At 52.2% G+C, this 16,650-nt stretch overlaps 1 protein-coding gene across 1 annotated transcript in view; it reads right to left on the bottom strand.

The window, feature by feature from the left end:
* The window catches only part of BMP8B (bone morphogenetic protein 8b), a 33,467-nt gene extending 21,789 nt beyond the window's left edge, over positions 1-11,678 (bottom strand). The window contains exon 1 of the mRNA XM_043461785.1: positions 11,311-11,678. Within this exon, the coding sequence (XP_043317720.1) occupies positions 11,311-11,644 (334 nt within the window). The 5' untranslated portion in view covers positions 11,645-11,678. The remainder of the gene's footprint in view (positions 1-11,310) is intronic.
* Positions 11,679-16,650: the final 4,972 nt, after the last annotated feature.

The raw sequence follows: 16,650 nt of genomic DNA, 5'->3' as shown, positions 1-16,650 counted from the left end.
TGAGGACAGAGACTGAACAATGGTGTGGAAACGGGAGGCCTCTGCGGTCTGCTCCTCCAGCCCCCCGTGTCCCCGGGGCCCAGAGAGGGGATGTCCGGCCCCTCTTCCCAAGGGCTCCTGGTTCCCAGGACAGCGACTCAGTGTCCAGCAGTGGAGCCCCTGAACTGGGGCGTCCTGCTGGTCTGGGAGTGGCTTCCAGGTCACCTCTGGCCTCCATCTGAAGCCACCCATGTTCTCACTTTTCTGCGGGACTCACCTCTGTTCACAGTCCGACAAGGAGGACAGGCTCCCTCGGGGCCCTGGAGGCGAACGGGCTGGGCCTGTCTGGCTGGTCCCACCAGTAACGAGGCCAAGGGGCCCCTCAGACCTAAGACAAGACCCAGTCTCTGCGGCCCCAGGTCCCAGGGGAGCCGCGGACTCCATCACCTCCTAGTTCAGGCCCCTGAAGGGCTCCCTCCCATCCAGGAATCTCAGCGCTGCCGAGAGCAGGCCCCCGCTTCATTCTGGGGCATTTTTAGTCAGTTCTCATTACTGACTTTTTCAGGGCCTGTTTCCATAAATGGTTCCGTGCTCATAATTACCATCCAGACCTCAGCCAGCTTCAGAGCCCAAATTAAAAGGGGCACCCACCCGCTGCACCACATCAAGACCGTCACGGCCAAAAATAGATCCCAGGAGATGTGAGCAAGGAGGATGCGGCTCCTCCAGGTCAACCAGGAAAAGATCCGAACTGTGGGGCTTTCCAGAAGTACGTGGTCATGGTGACACATGTCCTCTGTCCCGCGGCCCGCGGGGAGCGCGTGCCTGTAAGGACTGGCCGTGTGCTCCCTCCCTGAGCCTGCCTCACCCCAGGGTGGGGGTGGGGGGGCATCAGCGGGCAGGGAGAGTGGGGGGCACGTTCTTTGGTGGGAGCTGGAAAGGCCTTCGGGGCCACCCTGCATAGATGAGGAAACTGAGGCCCAGGGGGGCAGAGGATCGCCGGGCGTCAGGTGTCAGTTTAGGGGTCTTTCACGTGGAATTGAGTTGGACATGACAGCGACTTCACTTCCACTTATCACTTTGATGCATTGGAGGAGGAAATGGCAACCCACTCCAGTGTTCTTGCCTGGAGAATCCCAGGGACGGGGGAGCCTGGTGGGCTGCCGTCTGTGGGGTCGCACAGAGTTGGACACGACTGAAGCGACTTAGCAGCAGCAGCAGCACGTGGAATTGTAGACTTGGAGCCTGTGTGAAATGAGTGGACCTGGACTTGCTCTGGTGGTGATACTGGGATGGAGGGGAGGGGAGTGGTCACCTGTTCACAAGGTTCTTCCATCAACAGGTGCCTGACAGCGACCTGCTGAGGCCACGGTCCTCCAGGCAGGGCCCTGCGGGGACTCAGGTCCCAGGGGAGGGGAGGGTGATCCGCACAGACGGGGAGGCTGGCCCTGCTCTGTGCTCCTTCTCCTGGCTCTCGGTGCTCCCTGCCTCCCGCGGCTGCTTCCCCTCAGCGTCACCAGTCTGCCCTGAGAGCTGGCCACACAGGGGTGGGGGGAGGGCTGGGGGGAAGGCATGAGAGCCAGGTTTGGTCCCTGCTTTCAGGTTGTTCATGGTCTCTTGGCAGGCTGGCGGAGGTGGGGGCATCCTGGGCATTTTTGTTCATCATTACTTCACTGTGTGAGTTAGCTATTGCTGTGTAACAAATCACCCCAAATGTAGCAGCTGAGAACAAGCAGCACTTGCTATTTCACGTGGTTTCTGAAGGTCAGGAATCCAGGCGCTTAGCTGGGTGGCTCTGGCTCAGGGTCGCTCAAGAGGCGCCAGGCAAGCTGTCGGGTGGGGCTGAGGTCCCTGGAGACCTGACTGGGATGAACAGATCCTCAGCTCATGCTTGGGGCTGAGGGTAGCAGCCTCCCACTGTGGAGCTCTCACGACATGATCTTCCCTCAGGATGAGCTCCCTTGGGGGTGGGGGGTGCGGGGCACACACAGAGCCCAAGAGGGAAGCTGCAGTCTTTTATAACTATCATCACACAGACCAGCTCTGCCCCAGTGTGGTGGGGCATGAGGACGTGAAAACCAGGAGGCAGGGTTCTTTGAGAGCCATGTTGGAGGCTGGCGGCAACAGCAACCCTGAGAAAGAAGCATTATTCACTGCATTTTGGAGCTGAGAACACTGAAGATAAGAGGAGGTGGCCAACTTGCACGAGACCACACCCAGAACCCCCAAGGTGGGATGAGGATCTAGGCGTGTCTGTCTGCAAAGTCTACTCTCCTTCTCCTCATCTAAGGCCTTGTCAGGTCAGGGACGTGTCAAGGGAACACGGCGGGGTGGCACATACCAGAACTGAATGCTGAGTACCAAGCTGGCAGGAAGAAACACACAGAAGCACCTCGAGCAAGAGAAGCCACGAGTGCATTTCCATGCGAGGAACTGGAGTTCCAAGAACAGAGCTTCTTCACCTCCTTTTCTCCCCTCGGCTTCTCCACCTTCTCCTCTCACTCCCGTCTAACTAAATTCTACCCTTCTTTCAAGGTTCAGTATAACTCCACCTCCTCCCAAGACTTCCCTGCCCCCAGCCAAGAGGCCATTCGTCCCCATCTTCTGGCTTTGTTCATCTCCCACTGATGAGAGAGGGATCTGGTCTCTCTTCTGCAGTACTGCACCTTCATGTTCATATCTGAGTGGGGAAATGGCCATTTCTCCCACTTGGTGATCATTTATACTGGGTTTTCCGTGGGCCTGTCTTTCCCACTGTAATGAGTGGACCTTGGGCTCAACTCTGCTTTGCAGTGGACACCAAGATAACCAGGGAGGGCTAAAGCACACGCTGGGTTCCCAGGAATATTTGTGAGGGAATGACCGCAGGCTGAAGGATCCAACTTTCTCCGTACCTGGGTCTGGCAGCCTTTGGCTTCCCCAGAACCCTTTGTGGACTTGGAGCCCTAGACTGTTCTGAAGGAATGGCTGCTGCTCAGGGGACAGAGCCAGCAGTCAAAGAAAATAACTGTGCTTTACTTTAGGTCTTGTCACTACCAGCTGGACTTACTGACACTAAAAACAAACCAACAAACGGAGCTAACATTTACTGGGCATTTACCAGGCACTGTTTCAGCCCTTTATACAGAGTTAAGTCGTTCAACAGTCACAGCCAGCCTAGGATGGCTATTATCGTTTCTCTATTACAGATGAGGAAGCTGAGGCACAGAGCAGTAAATAACTTACACAAAAATCAAATAAATAGGGGACTTCCCTGGTGGTCCAGTGGTTACGAATCCACCTGCCCAGGCAGGGGACACACACGGTTTTGATCCCTGGTCTGGGAAGATCACACATGCTGAGGGGCAATTAAGCCCACATGCCACAACTATTGAGCCCTTGCACCTAGAGCCCATGTTCTACAACAAGAGAAGCCGCTGCAATAAGAAGCCTGCACACCGCAACTAAAGGGTAACTTCTGCTCACTGCAACTAGGAAAAGCCTACAGAGCAACAGAGACCCAGTGCAGCCATAAATAAGTATATGTACTAAAAACCATATAAATATATCCTAGGTCAGACTTCCTGGGCAACAGACTGGTTTAGTGGAGAGGGTTCTTGCAGGGAATGCAGGGAGCAGGAGCGGGCACAGGTGATGCAAACAAAAGGGCCAAGCCCACTCCAGCTGCATGGGGAGCTCTGGGGCTGATGGCCCTTCAGAACTGTCCCTCCTTGAGGCAATGAGGCTGGGCATTTATATTCTGATAAGCCTGTCACTGGATGTGCAGTGACCCCAGGGAGGGAGCCCAACCTTAAGCAAGAAGCTAGTGGATTGATGCCTAGGGACAGACCCACTCTCTAGGCAGCTGGGGCAATGAGTAGGGACAGACCACCCTCTAGGAAGCTGGGGCAATGAGTGACTCAACCCCAAAGAGAAGATCTGGGCAGCACCATAGCATCCACTAAAAAGTACACAGTGGAGTGGGGATCTGATCCTGGCACTGTTCTCTTACCACTCAGCTCCAGGCCCTCAATGATGGGGGTGGAAAGGTAGATAAACACAGCAGGCTCTTCCTCATCATTCTGGCTGTGTTTATTGAGCGGTGCCAAGCACTTGCTTGGAGAAGGAGGTGGCAACCCATTCCAGTGTTCTTGCCTGGAAAATCCCATGGATGGAGAAGCCTGGCAGGCTACAGTCCATGGGATCGCAAAGAGTTGGACACGACTGACTTCACTTTTCAAGCACTGGCTAAGTTTTTCAGTGTTGTAACCTACTTATTTAACCATTGCACTATGATACAGATATTATTTATCCTGATGTTTAGAATGAGGAGGGACTTCCCTGGAGGTCCAGTGGCTAAGACTCCTCGCTCCCAGTGCGGAGAGCCAGAGTCCAATTCCTGGTCAGGGTACTCGATCCCACATGCCACAGCTGAGAGTTCACCTACTGCTACTAAAGATCCCACATGCCACAACAGAGACCCAGCCCGGTCAAAGAAACAAAAATAAATAAAAATGAGGAAATTGAGATGCCAAGATTTTAAGTAAGCTATTCAAAACTTCACAGATCTCAAGTAGCAGACCTTGAATTAAAACCTGGTCTTCCGAGCTCTGCTCTCCCATTACCAAGGCCAACCCCCTTCGGGGCTGTGACCCAGCTCTCGTGGCTGCTCCTTTGAATATGGGTACCCAGGACCTTGGGTCAGTCATTTAGACTCTGACACTCTACTTCTTGTCTGTCACCTAGGGGCAGTAGTAGTCATTTACTCCAGAAAAGTGAAAAAAGACCGAGAAGATGGGGGCTGGACAGTGGTAGTCAGTCATCAGGGATTCACAGGGCACACCATCCTGGTGGCAGACAGGGCTTTGGAGAAAAGAGACCCATCCATCTCCAACTCTTGGGAACCATCAACAAAATGAAAAGGCAATCTACTAAATGGGAGAAAATATGTGCAAACCACATACCTGATAAGGGGTTAATATCCAAAACATATAAAGAACACCTACAATGCAACAGCAAAAAACCTCGAACAATCCAGTTTTTCAAATGAGCAGAGGAACTGAATAGACCTTTTCTCAAAGAAGATATACAAATGGCCAACAGGACCAAAACCACATTGAGATATCACCTCACATCTCTTTGAATGGCTGTTGTCAAAAAGATAAGAGATAGTGAATGTAGGGAAAAGGGAACCCTTGTGCACTCTTGGTGGGAATGTAAATTGGTGCAGCCATTACGGAAAATAGTATAGAGGTCCCTAAAAAAAATTAAAAATGGAACTATCATATGATCCAGCAATCCCATTTCTGGATATATATCCAAAGGAAATAAAAAGGAAATATCAAGGAATAAAAAAAAGTATAACTATGTATTCAACACAAATACTGAATCATTATGTTGTACACCTGAAACTGATATATGATGTCACTTGTATCTCAGTTTTTTAAAAAAGAGAGCTATCTGTACTCCCATGATCATTGCAGCACCACTCACAGTAGCCAAGACCTGAAAACAACCTCAGCTTCCATCTACAGATGAACAAAGAAGAAATGGCAGGGACTTACTTGTCAGTTCAGTGGTAGAGAATCTGCTTTCCAATGCAGGGAACATGGGTTTGGTCCCTGCTCAGGGAACTAAGACCCCACATGCTGTGGGGCAACTAGGTCCATGTGCCACTAAGGAGAAGCAACACAATGCAAAAAAAGACCCCAGAGGCTGCGGCTAAGGCCCAAGGCAGCCAAATAAATAGATAAATATTGTTTAAAAGATACAGCATATATATAAATATAATATCTATGTGTGTATATATATACATATATATATATGAATGTTATTCAGCTACGAGAGAAAAAGAAATCCTGTCATTTTCAACAACACGATTGAAACTTGAGAGTATTATGCTAAGTGAAATAAGTCAGAGAAAAACATATATGACATGGTATCACTTATATGTGGGTTTAAAAAAAAAAAAGTCACAAGACCAGAAAAAGTATGTACCAGGAGCTGGGGGTGGGGGAAATAGGGAGAGGTTGGTAAGACAGTACAAAATTTTAGTACTAAATTGAATAAGGTATGAGGATCTAGTGTAAAATACGGTGATTACAATTGATAATACTGTGTTGTATAACTGTAATTTGCTAAAAGAGTAGAAATTAAATGTTCTTACATATGCAAAAAAAGGATACATATGTGAAGTGATGAAATGTGTTAACTGGATGGGGGGGATGCTTTACCATCCTGATGTACACTTTAAATAACTTAGAATTTTATACGTCAATTATACGTCAATAAAGTTGAAATATCCTAAAGGAAATAAACCCTGAGTATTCATTGGAAGGACTGATGCTGAATCTGACGCTCCAATACTTTGGCCACCAGATGTGATGAGCTGACTCATTAGAAAAGGCCCTGATGCTGGGAAAGAGTGAGGGCAAGAGGAGAAGGGGGTGACAGAGGATGAGGTGGTTGGATGGCATCACTGACTCAATGGACATGAGTTTGAGCAAACTCCGGGAGATGGTGAAGGACAAGGTAGCCTGGCATGCTGCAGTCCGTGGGATTGCAAAGAGTCTGACATGACTTAGCAACTGAACAACAACAAAGTTGAAATGAAAATAAATAAATGAAAGGTAGATAGATAAAAAGAGAAATAATGTGGTCATTCCAATATTTGACTTTCAAGATGGATAAAGGATTTATTAAGTGAAAGACAAAAAGGCAAACCAGCAGGCGCTTAGATCCCACTTAAGATCTTAAAAAAGATCTTAGAAAAGATGAACACAAATTGATTTTTTTTTTTTTTTAAATCAGAGCTAAGGACTTCCCTGGTGGTCCAGTGGCTAAGAACACACCTCTCAGGAGACACAGGCTCGATCCCTGGTCTGGGAAGATCCCACATGCTGTGGAGTAACTAAGCCCGTGTGCCATAACTACTGAGCGCTTATACCACAACTAGAGAATCAATGCACTGCAACAAAAGATACTGCATGATGCAACTAAGCCCCAACGCAGCCAAATTAATTAATTTTAAAAAATCAGGGCTGGTTGTGGGGAGGGTTACGCTAAAGGATTAAGACACTGGTTCTCTCTAAGGTACACAGAAGATTACTGGAAGCTTCCATATGATATATTTCCAGACACATGGTCTGAATTTTCTATGATGAAATTCTATAACGAATCTATATGGCATAAATTTTCTAGTGAACATGCATTAGTTCTGTAAATCCCAAAACAAAGATATTTTAAAAATCATGTCCTAGTTTACAACAAAGTCTCACATTTAATACAGTCCAATTCAGCAGCACGTACTGCACCTGACAATGGTCCCTGGGCCGGGGGGAGAGGCCACTTCTGTGTAGGACAAGAGCAGAAGATACACAGGCTGGAAGATGACCAGCTGTGTGGCCTTGGGAAAACCGCCTAACTTCTCTGAGCCTTTGAAAACAAAGATGTGACAGTACTTGTGAGATGAGATGAAAGGACAGACACGGAGGGTCTCGGCATGTGCTCGTCACTGGGTGTCAGCTCACACAATCCCTAAGCAGCCTCCAGGGAGGGTACCGTGAGTATCTCCGTTTACTGCGGAGGAGACTGAGGTTCCGAGAGGCGGACTGGAGAGTCCAGATCACACTGAGAGTAGGAGGCCGAGTCAAGATGCAAATTCCGAGCCCAGGTCAGAACCCCCAGCCCAGTCCTGCCTGTCCTCACGCTGTCCATCCCCTCCTGGCACCCAGAGAGGGGGTCCCTGTAGCCCAGGTGACCGTCACCTCGTGACTGATGCATGGTTGTGCGTCTCTCCCACCAGAAGGTCAGCTCCACAAGAGGCTCTTTGCTTAGTTCCCTCTTATGTCCCAGGAGCTAGAATGGAGCCTGGCACAGAGCAAGCACCACACAACTGTTGAGTGAATTCAGGAAAATATCAAAGAATTCCGTAGTAAGGAACCAAAGTAAGTGACCCCGGGGCTCATGGGGGTGAAGCGTCACCCCTTCCAAGTCAGGGGGCTGAACAGGCCCCGGGCAGGCCCCTTACCCCCACGTAGCCCTGCCTCTCCCAAATCCAAGAGCCTCAGCTCCTTCCCACCCCTCTCCTCAGCTGCCCGGGCCCACGGGAAAGAGTGAGTCCAGCTCAGGGAAGGGTCAGGACAAAGGAGAAGACGGTCCCGTTCAGTTCTGACTACACGTCAGCCTGCAGAGCTGTTTGTGCCTCAGTTTCTCAGTCTGGAGCATGGGCACCCACGCTCTGCGGACAGGAGGTGGGGAAGGATTCAGGAGGAACATGAGAGGTGTCTCTCCTGCCTCATTCCTCTCTCCAGAGGGGCCGGGCCGGCCTGACACACTCGGGGTCCAGCCAGTCACACCTGAGCTGGGCGGAGGGGTGGGCGGTGTGCTGAGAAGGGACCAGATAAAGGGGGGACGTGCAGGAACCCACGGCAGGCCCAGGAGGGCCGAGACCCTGGGTGCTGCCTCCCAGCTCAGGGTCTCCTCCCCGGAGCTCAGGCGACACCAGGGACCAGCTCTGTCCACTCCTCGAGGTCCCAGCCCTATCTCTGTGTCCTGGCCAAGGGGAGCCAAGAGTCCACGGGCAGAGACTGACAGGCAGGCCAGGCGGGGCCCGGCTCTGACCACAGCCCTGGCCCCCAGCACAGGCCCTGGTAGTCACAACTTGGCCCCTGAAGTGTCCGCACGGATGGAGGCCCGACCCCTGGACGGGAGCCTTTGAGAGGCCCAGGCCCCCGGGTCCTACGGGCGCTGCTGAGGGTCAGGGCCCAGCAAGCCCCAGGCCTGGCCTCTCAGGAGCCATGAGGCCGGTGGCCACACGTGTGGGAGCCTCGGCGTGGGCGCTGACGCCACAGCGACTCTGCTGTTGGACTCCACGGTGGTTCAGGGCCCGCCGACCTTCAGGGGCCCGGGGCCGGGGCCTCCAAAGCAGGAAACAACGCTGGTAGGTGCCTAATCCCCACATCAGCCCACGTAATTACCAGTTAAACTGCTCCAACTGAAGGAGTTTTACTAGTGCAATTAGTACATCAGAATAAAGAAGGCCCTCTGACAGCTGGCTGGACCTGCCCACACACCAGGCTTCCCCTGAACAAAGATCGGCTTGTTAATCCACAGCGTCACAAGCCTTAGATCTCCATGAAACATGCAGAGGTGGCGTGGGAAGAAACTGGAATTTGGAATCCACGGTCTGGATGATACCGCGGATGTGCTGTGTAGCCCTGGGTTGCTTATTTAACCTCTCTGAGCCCATGGCTGGTAAAACAGCTTCACAAGTTGCTACATGGATGAAATGAGTATTAAAAGGACTATGGAACTTCAAATGTTAATTTTTATTCAAAAACAGAGACACCTTTGGTTGGCTTTAAAAATCTGTTTCTGGGTCTTGTGTGTCTATAGACAGGTGAGGACATTTCCATACATCCACACCAAGGCTGAGCAGCAGCTGGGAGAGACCGCGGTCAACACTCACCAGGGCTGGTTTCCCCTAAAAGGGGGCTGATTTTCTGCCCCTCCCCCTCTATCAACCTATCTCACAACAACTCTGAAGACAGATCACGAGGAGCCCCATTTTGCAAGGAGAGATCTGAGGCTCAGAGAGGGCAGGGGCGTCCCCAGGACCACACAGCAGAGGCAGGAGGGGAGCCAGGTCCTCCTGAGCTCGGGGTGCTGCTCACTCACAGCAGCAGCGCCCACCAGGGCCGTGTACCCCTTGTCCGGGGGGTGCTGGGGAAGAGGGACCTGGCTAGGTGGTGACTCACGCAGATGGAGGGCTCCTGTGAGGGCATTCTCAGGGGGACTGTATCCACAGCTCTTCTTGGTCCTGTGCCCGGAGTCAGCTTGTCCCCAGCACAGAGCTCCAGCCTCAGTTCCACATATGGATGCCTCTGTCCCCAGCTCCCCACCCTGTCCATCTCTAACCACGAAGGTGGCATCTAGAATCCACCAGCCCAAGTCCTGAGCCTGGCACAGGGCTCTCAGCAGAGGTTAACGGCTGCCTCCTGCGGCTCGCTCTCACCTGAACCCATCACCAGGTCTGGTTTGAGGGGACAGGCCTCCCAGATTGTCCCCTCTTCTTGCCCTACCAGAGAAAGCAAATGGCTGAAGATGCATAAAATCTGCTGTCACTCTGACCCATGAATCCCTCTGCCGAAACCCCTCTGACAGCTCTTTCCACCATGAAAGCCTGACCTCCTGACACAGAACTGTCACCTCCTTGAGCCCGGGATGGAGACCAAACACCCTGAGCCTGTCCTGGCTCGGCCACACAGAGGTCACGTTGTCCTGAGCCAGACAGCGCCTCTCTGAGCCTCACTGTCCTCATCCGGGAGATGGGGATGAATATCATGTCTGCCGACAGGGTTGCTGGGAGGGTTACAAGGTGAAGGGAGGCTGGTGTTCCTGGCCAGGGGCCTGTCCCCGCCCTGGGTCCCACGGCTCTTCCCACCTCGGCCTGATCTATGGTCCTTGGTCCCCAGGTCTAGCCTGGCGTCTGCCGCAGCCCAGATCCCCGCCCCTCACTGGCCTCAGACAGGAAACAAAGCGGATGGGAGACCTATGTTCATGAATGTAAATTAAAGAAAGTTTAGTTATGGACAAAGTGATCTTTGAGAACTTTAAGGGTAAATGGTTTCATGATTTGGAGTATAATTCCTGCAGAGAGGAAAAGCTGGGCTTTGCCTGGAGAACAAAGCGGGTTCAAACTGCCCATCGGGTCATTCACTGGGCCTGGACACTCAGTCCTGACAAGCCAAGTCCCAGATGTGGGCCCAGGGTGACAAGACCACAGTCTCTGCCCCACTGAGCTCAGTCCATGCCTTCCCCTCCCCTACCCCACCCCTAGGTGGCCCAGGGAAGAGGCTGCTCAGTGTGGGCTCAGGACATCTGGGTCCTCACCTCAACTCTGCTGCTTTGATGCCGTGACAGGGTTTTCCACTCTGACCTTTGTCCTGCTCTTCACACCGCCCTTATCACAGGGACAGCATCACAGCCTCTGCTTACTCATCCGTCTCGCCAGGACCAGACTGTCTTCCTGGCACTACCCGGGTCCACCCGACACTACAGGATCTTACGTCGGGGTGTCTGGGGGCGGGTGAAGGTACATGCCTCTGGGACTCACATTCCTCGTCCGTCCCAGTTGGTCCAGCAGCTCACCGACCCCCACATCCCTGAGCCGGGCAGGTTTTCCTCCCGCAGGTCCTTGTCCACGACAAGGTGACTCCCCGCCCCCAGCAGGCGCTCCCCCTGCCCGAGGTGGCGCACACGCCCCAGCCGCTCGCGCGCAGCCCCCGTGGGGCCATTCAGCTCGCTGCCTTCTCCCGGGGTCGCCGCCGCCCGCCCGGGACCCGCGCTCACCCATGTTGACGAAGCTCATGACCAGGTCTGCGCGGCCCAGGCGCCGCTCGGGGGCCCCGCCGTCCTCGTCGTCGTCGCTGGCCACGGCGCGGTACAGGTCGAGCATGAAGAGCGGCGCGGACGCCGGCAGCAGGGCGGCGGGGGGCGCGCGGGGCCGGGGCCGGCCGGGCAGCCCGAGCACCGCCAGGATCTCGCGCTGCAGGTCGCGGCGCTCGCGCGGGCCCAGGCGGCGCTGCGGGCAGCCGAGCGGGGGGCGCGGGCCGGGGACGCCGCCGCCGCTCAGCGCGCACAGCGCCAGGCCCAGCAGCCAGAGCGGCCCGGGGCGCGCGGCCATGGCAGGACGCGGCGGCCTCACCGCGCGCGCATCCGCTCCCAGCGGGGCCCGGGTCGGGGCGTGGGTCGCCCGCGAATGCGGCGCGGTCCCTAGAGCTCCCGGACCGTCGGCTGCGGCCGCACCGCCTCGGGCAGGGGCTCCTCCGGGAAGCAGGGACGGTCGGCTAGTCTGTCCGTTCCGCTGCGCCCGACAGTCCGGCTGCTGCCGAGGCCGCTCAGCTTAGAGGCGCAGGGAGAGCGGGCGGTCGGGTTCCGGGAGGCGCGGGCCGAGTGTGTACCTCTCCGAGGGGCAGCGGCCGCCTCTCTCAGTCCAGCTGGGAGCCGTCGGGTCCCGCCCCTCCGACCCGACCAATGGGGGTGCGGGGGCGGAGACAAGGCTAGGAACCTGTGCCCCAGGAAGGGGCGCTGGGTGGCGGGTCGCGACGGCCCCGAGGTGAGACCCGCCTGTAGGTGGCTGGCGGGACAAGTGAGGAGTCCACAGCCCAGCCGTCAGGGGCTAGCTGTCGTCCTGGGTTCCGCTGCCCACTCTGGCCGCGCTGTCCGGAGGGCGCGGGGACTGGGCCTGGGGAACCCAGGGTATAGGCGCGATCTGAGATCGGACCCTGCGCTCGCACGGGGCATGTTCTTGATCGCCCTGCCGGGGCGTGATCCTAACTCTCTGTCCCGCCGTGGAGTGACCCGAAAGCCCTGCCTGGTGCGTGGGTGTCGCCCCAGGGCCCGAAACGCCTCAGGCTAGTCTAGAGGTGGAGGGGTTCGCAGGTGCCAGCCAAGCCTAGAGAGTGGGGCGCATCCTTTCGCCAGTAGTATCCGGGCAGGAGTTCCTCGCCACCGCAGCTCCTGACCAGCCTCTGCGCTTTTGGGGGGCTCCTTCCGGGACATCTGACACTCGCTGGGTCACGGCTCGCGGCGCGCCCACCCACCTGGCTCCGGCGCGCTCCGGATCAGCGCCTCTGGCGGGCGGCCCCAGCAGCTCCAGCAGCGGCGCTATCACCACCAGCTCTGCTGTGCGCCCTTCGGACCCCGGTGCGGGTCCAGCCGCGCGCGAGATATGCCTCCCACCGGTCAAGGAGCTCTGGCGCCCTTCCTGATTTTTTGCGCGTCTTAATTATTACGGCCCTCAGCGATTTTTGAGAGAAGAATCATCGTGGAAACTCTTTGATTGACTATCCCCTTCTGCATAGCCTGCTCTTCCCTAGGCGCTTTCTCACCGCGTTTATTCAGTTCATTACGGACTCAAGGTGTTAAGCACGATGAGACAGTCCTGTCTTCATGGGGAATGTCCAGCCAGTGGGTCAGGTTACCTCCTGTTAATACACCAATTAAAAATCAGAGATTGTCAAATGATTTAGGGTGGGGGGAAAGCAAGAACAAATGATAAGCTAGACCCCCGTTCGATTCCTGGGTCGGGAAAATCCCCTGGAGAACGGATAGGCTACCTGCTCCAGTATTTTTGGGCTTCCCTAGTGGCTCAGCTTGGAGAAGGCAATGGCAACCCACTCCAGTACTCTTGCGTAGAAAATCCCATAGTTGGAGGAGCCTGGTAGGCTGCGGTCCATGGTGTCGCTAGGAGTTGGACACGACCTGAGCGACTTCTTTCCCATTTCACTTTCATGCATTGGAGAAGGAAATGGCAACCCACTCCAGTATTCTTGCCTGGAGAATCCCAGGGACGGCAGAGCCTGGTGGGCTGCTGTCTGTGGGGTCGCAGAGTCGGACATGACTGAAGCGACTTGGCAGCAGTGACTCAGCTGGTAAAGAATCTGCCTACAATGCGGGAGACCTGGGTTCAGTCCCTGGGTTGGGAAGATCCCTGGAGAAGGGAAAGGCTACCCATTCCAGTATTCTGGCCTGGAGAATTCCATGGATTGTATAGTCCACGGGATGGTGAAGGGTCGGATACTACTGAGCAACTTTCATAATCTTTTCAAAACCATATCATTTAAAAGATTCACTGTAAATACAAAACACAAGTTGGAAGTCAATGGGTGGAAAAATTACATCATGCAAATAAAAGAGTAAGAAGGCCGGAGGGGCTGTATTAATATCAGGTAGACATTAGACTTCAAGATGCAAAATGTTAATCAGAGATAATGATAAAGTGTCACTTTATGTGAATCCACCCTACTGAAACAGAAGGCTTTGTGCAGCTAAATATGACAGACTCATGCAATTCTAAATACTGATGCTTATGGTTCCAAAGTGGTTAAAAGGTCCTCACATTTATCTTGGGAGTCAATGGAAAAGGGCATCTATCCACATGAAATTAAATCCATTTTGTGACTCGAATGATACCAGTGGGTGGTTGGACCAGGGATGGGGGTGGAGGTGGGAGAAACCTCTCAAAATGAAGTTCACACATTGCCAAATCTGAATCAAACCAACTTTGGTCAATTCTTTGTGACTGATGCAGAATTCTGGCAGGAGTTTGCTTAAACACACAGAGGAAGGAGACCCCCCTCTCCAAAAAGCAGACTCTTTGAAACTTTCTTTCTCCCCTAGAAGAGCAGCACGAGCAGAAGGCACTCATGGGTGGAGGACCCAATGGCTTTGCCCTCCACTAAGCCCAGATCTCATCCCTTACCTTGTGGGCATCCATGAGGTTCGTGATGAGATTGAGATTCCCATGCACAGGCTGGTCCTCAGCCAGCTTTGGCTTCATCTTGTACTACCAGAGGAACAAGGCCTGCAGAGCGTCCATGAACTGGCCTGAAATCAGCAGGGCCTCCTCCAACCTGTGCTGCCTGAGACGAGCACACAAACCTCACCATTGGCAAGGGGATGTCTCTCTTATGGGGTGTCCCTGGAGGCAAGGTGGTAAAGAGTCCGCCTATCAATGCAGGACATGGGGGTTCAATCTCCAGGTCGGGAAGATCCCCTGGAGTAGGAAATGCCAACCTGCTCCAGTAATCACGCCGGGAAAATCCCATGGACAGAGGAGCCTGGTGGGCTACAGTCCATAGGGTCATGAAGACTTGGACACGACTGAGCATCTGAGAACACATGCACAATCTCTTCTATGAATGGCCCAACTGAAGAGGAATGTTGCTTGAAATCTATATAAAGAAAATGGCCCAACTGAAGAGGAATATTGCTTGAAATCTATATAGAGAAGGACCTCCATATTGGAATGGTTAGAAATATAGTTAAAAGTTATCAAGATGATGGGAATTCCCTGGTGGTCCAGTGATTAGGACTCATCAGTACATTCACTGCCATGGCCCAGGTTCCATGCCTGCTCAGGGGAACTAAGATCCCACAAGCCATGTGGGATGGCTTAATAACAAAAAAAAGTTATCAAGATGACAATAACATTATAGACAACAAAAGAAAAAACAGATCAATTGGACTTTTAATTATCATTAAAATTTGAAACTGTTTATCAAAGGACATTGTCATTAGGGTAAAAGGCAACCCACAAAATGGAAGAAAATACTTGCAAGTCATGTATATGATAAAAAATTAATATCCGGAATAAATAAAAAACTCATAAAACTAAATAACAATAAACAAACAACCAATTTAGAAATGGGCAAAGGACTTAAATAGACATTTCTCCAAAGAAGATGTATAGATGGCCAATAGCATGTGAGATGTTCAGCATTATTAGTCATTAGGGAAATGTACCCTGCTTATTTAACTTATATGCAGAATACATCATGCAAAATGCCAGGTTGGATGAAGTCCAAGCTGGAATCAAGATTTCGGGGAGAAATATCAATAACCTCAGATATACACCAATCTTATGGCAGAAAGCGAAGAGGAACTAAAGAGTCTTTTGATGAAAGTGAAAGACGAGAGTGAAAAAAACTGGCTTAAAACTCAACATTCAAAAAATCTAAGATCATGGCATCCAGTTCCATCACTTCATGGCAAATAGATGGGGAAACAATGGAAACAGTGACAGATTTTATTTTCTTGGGCTCCAAAAATCACTGTGAACAGTGACTGCAGCCAAGAAATGAAAAGAATCTTGCTCCTTGAAAGAAAAGCTATGACAAACCTAGATGGCATATTAAAAAGCAGAAACATTACTTTGCCAACAAAGGTCCATCTAGTCAAAGCTATGGTTTTTCCAGTAGTCATGTTTGGACATGACAGTTGGACCATAAAGAAGGCTGAATGCCAAAGAATTGATGCTTTTAAACTGTGGTGTTGGAGTAAACTGTCGAGAGTCCCGTGGACTGTAAGGAAATCAAACCAGTCCATCCTCAAGGAAATCAGCCCTGAACATTCATTGGAAGGACTGATGCTGAAGCTGACGCTCCAATACTTTGGCCACCTGATGTGAAGAGCCAACTCATTGGAAAAGACCCTGATGCTGGGAAAGACTGAAGGCAGAAGGAGACGGGGAGACAGAGGATGAGATGGTTGGATGGCATCACTGACTCAATGGAGCAAGCTCCGGGATTTGGTAACGGACAGGGAAGCCTGGCATGCTGCAGGATTCGCTAAGAATCAGACATGACTGAGCGACTGAACTGAACTGAAGAACATCGACAAACCTTGAAGACCTTACACTTAACTAAAGGTAGACATAAAAGGACAGATATGATTTCATTTACATGAGATGTCTAGAGTCATCAAAATTGTATAGACAGAAAGTAAATGGTAGTTTCCAGGGGATAAGGGGAGAGAGGAGTTATTTTTTTTTAATGGGTATGAAAGTCAGTGTGGGATGCTGAAAAAGTTCTGGAGATGGTTGGTAGTGATGGTTGGAAAACAATGTCAATACATTTAATGTCACTGAACTGTATTCCTAAAAGCAGTTAAAGTGGTATCTTTCATGCTATGTATATTTTACTACCATACGAAAAAACTGACCAAGAGTAACGCCTAGACATTTTTACTCAAACCACACTCTAGATGGATTAAGCAGAGTGCAGGGGTCAGGTATAGAGTACCTCAGACATCTTATCATCCAACAACTATGCACATGAACACACCCTAATGACCGAAAGTCTGCACTGATTACTTCATACACTGCTGCAGCAGAGGGCAATGGTTGAG

Source organism: Cervus canadensis, chromosome 2 (genome assembly GCF_019320065.1).
Source record: "Cervus canadensis isolate Bull #8, Minnesota chromosome 2, ASM1932006v1, whole genome shotgun sequence".
In the NCBI taxonomy this organism is placed as follows: Eukaryota; Metazoa; Chordata; class Mammalia; order Artiodactyla; family Cervidae; genus Cervus; species Cervus canadensis.
The sequence above is the reverse complement of the archived record's forward strand: the minus strand, read 5'-3'. Positions and strand labels throughout refer to the sequence as shown.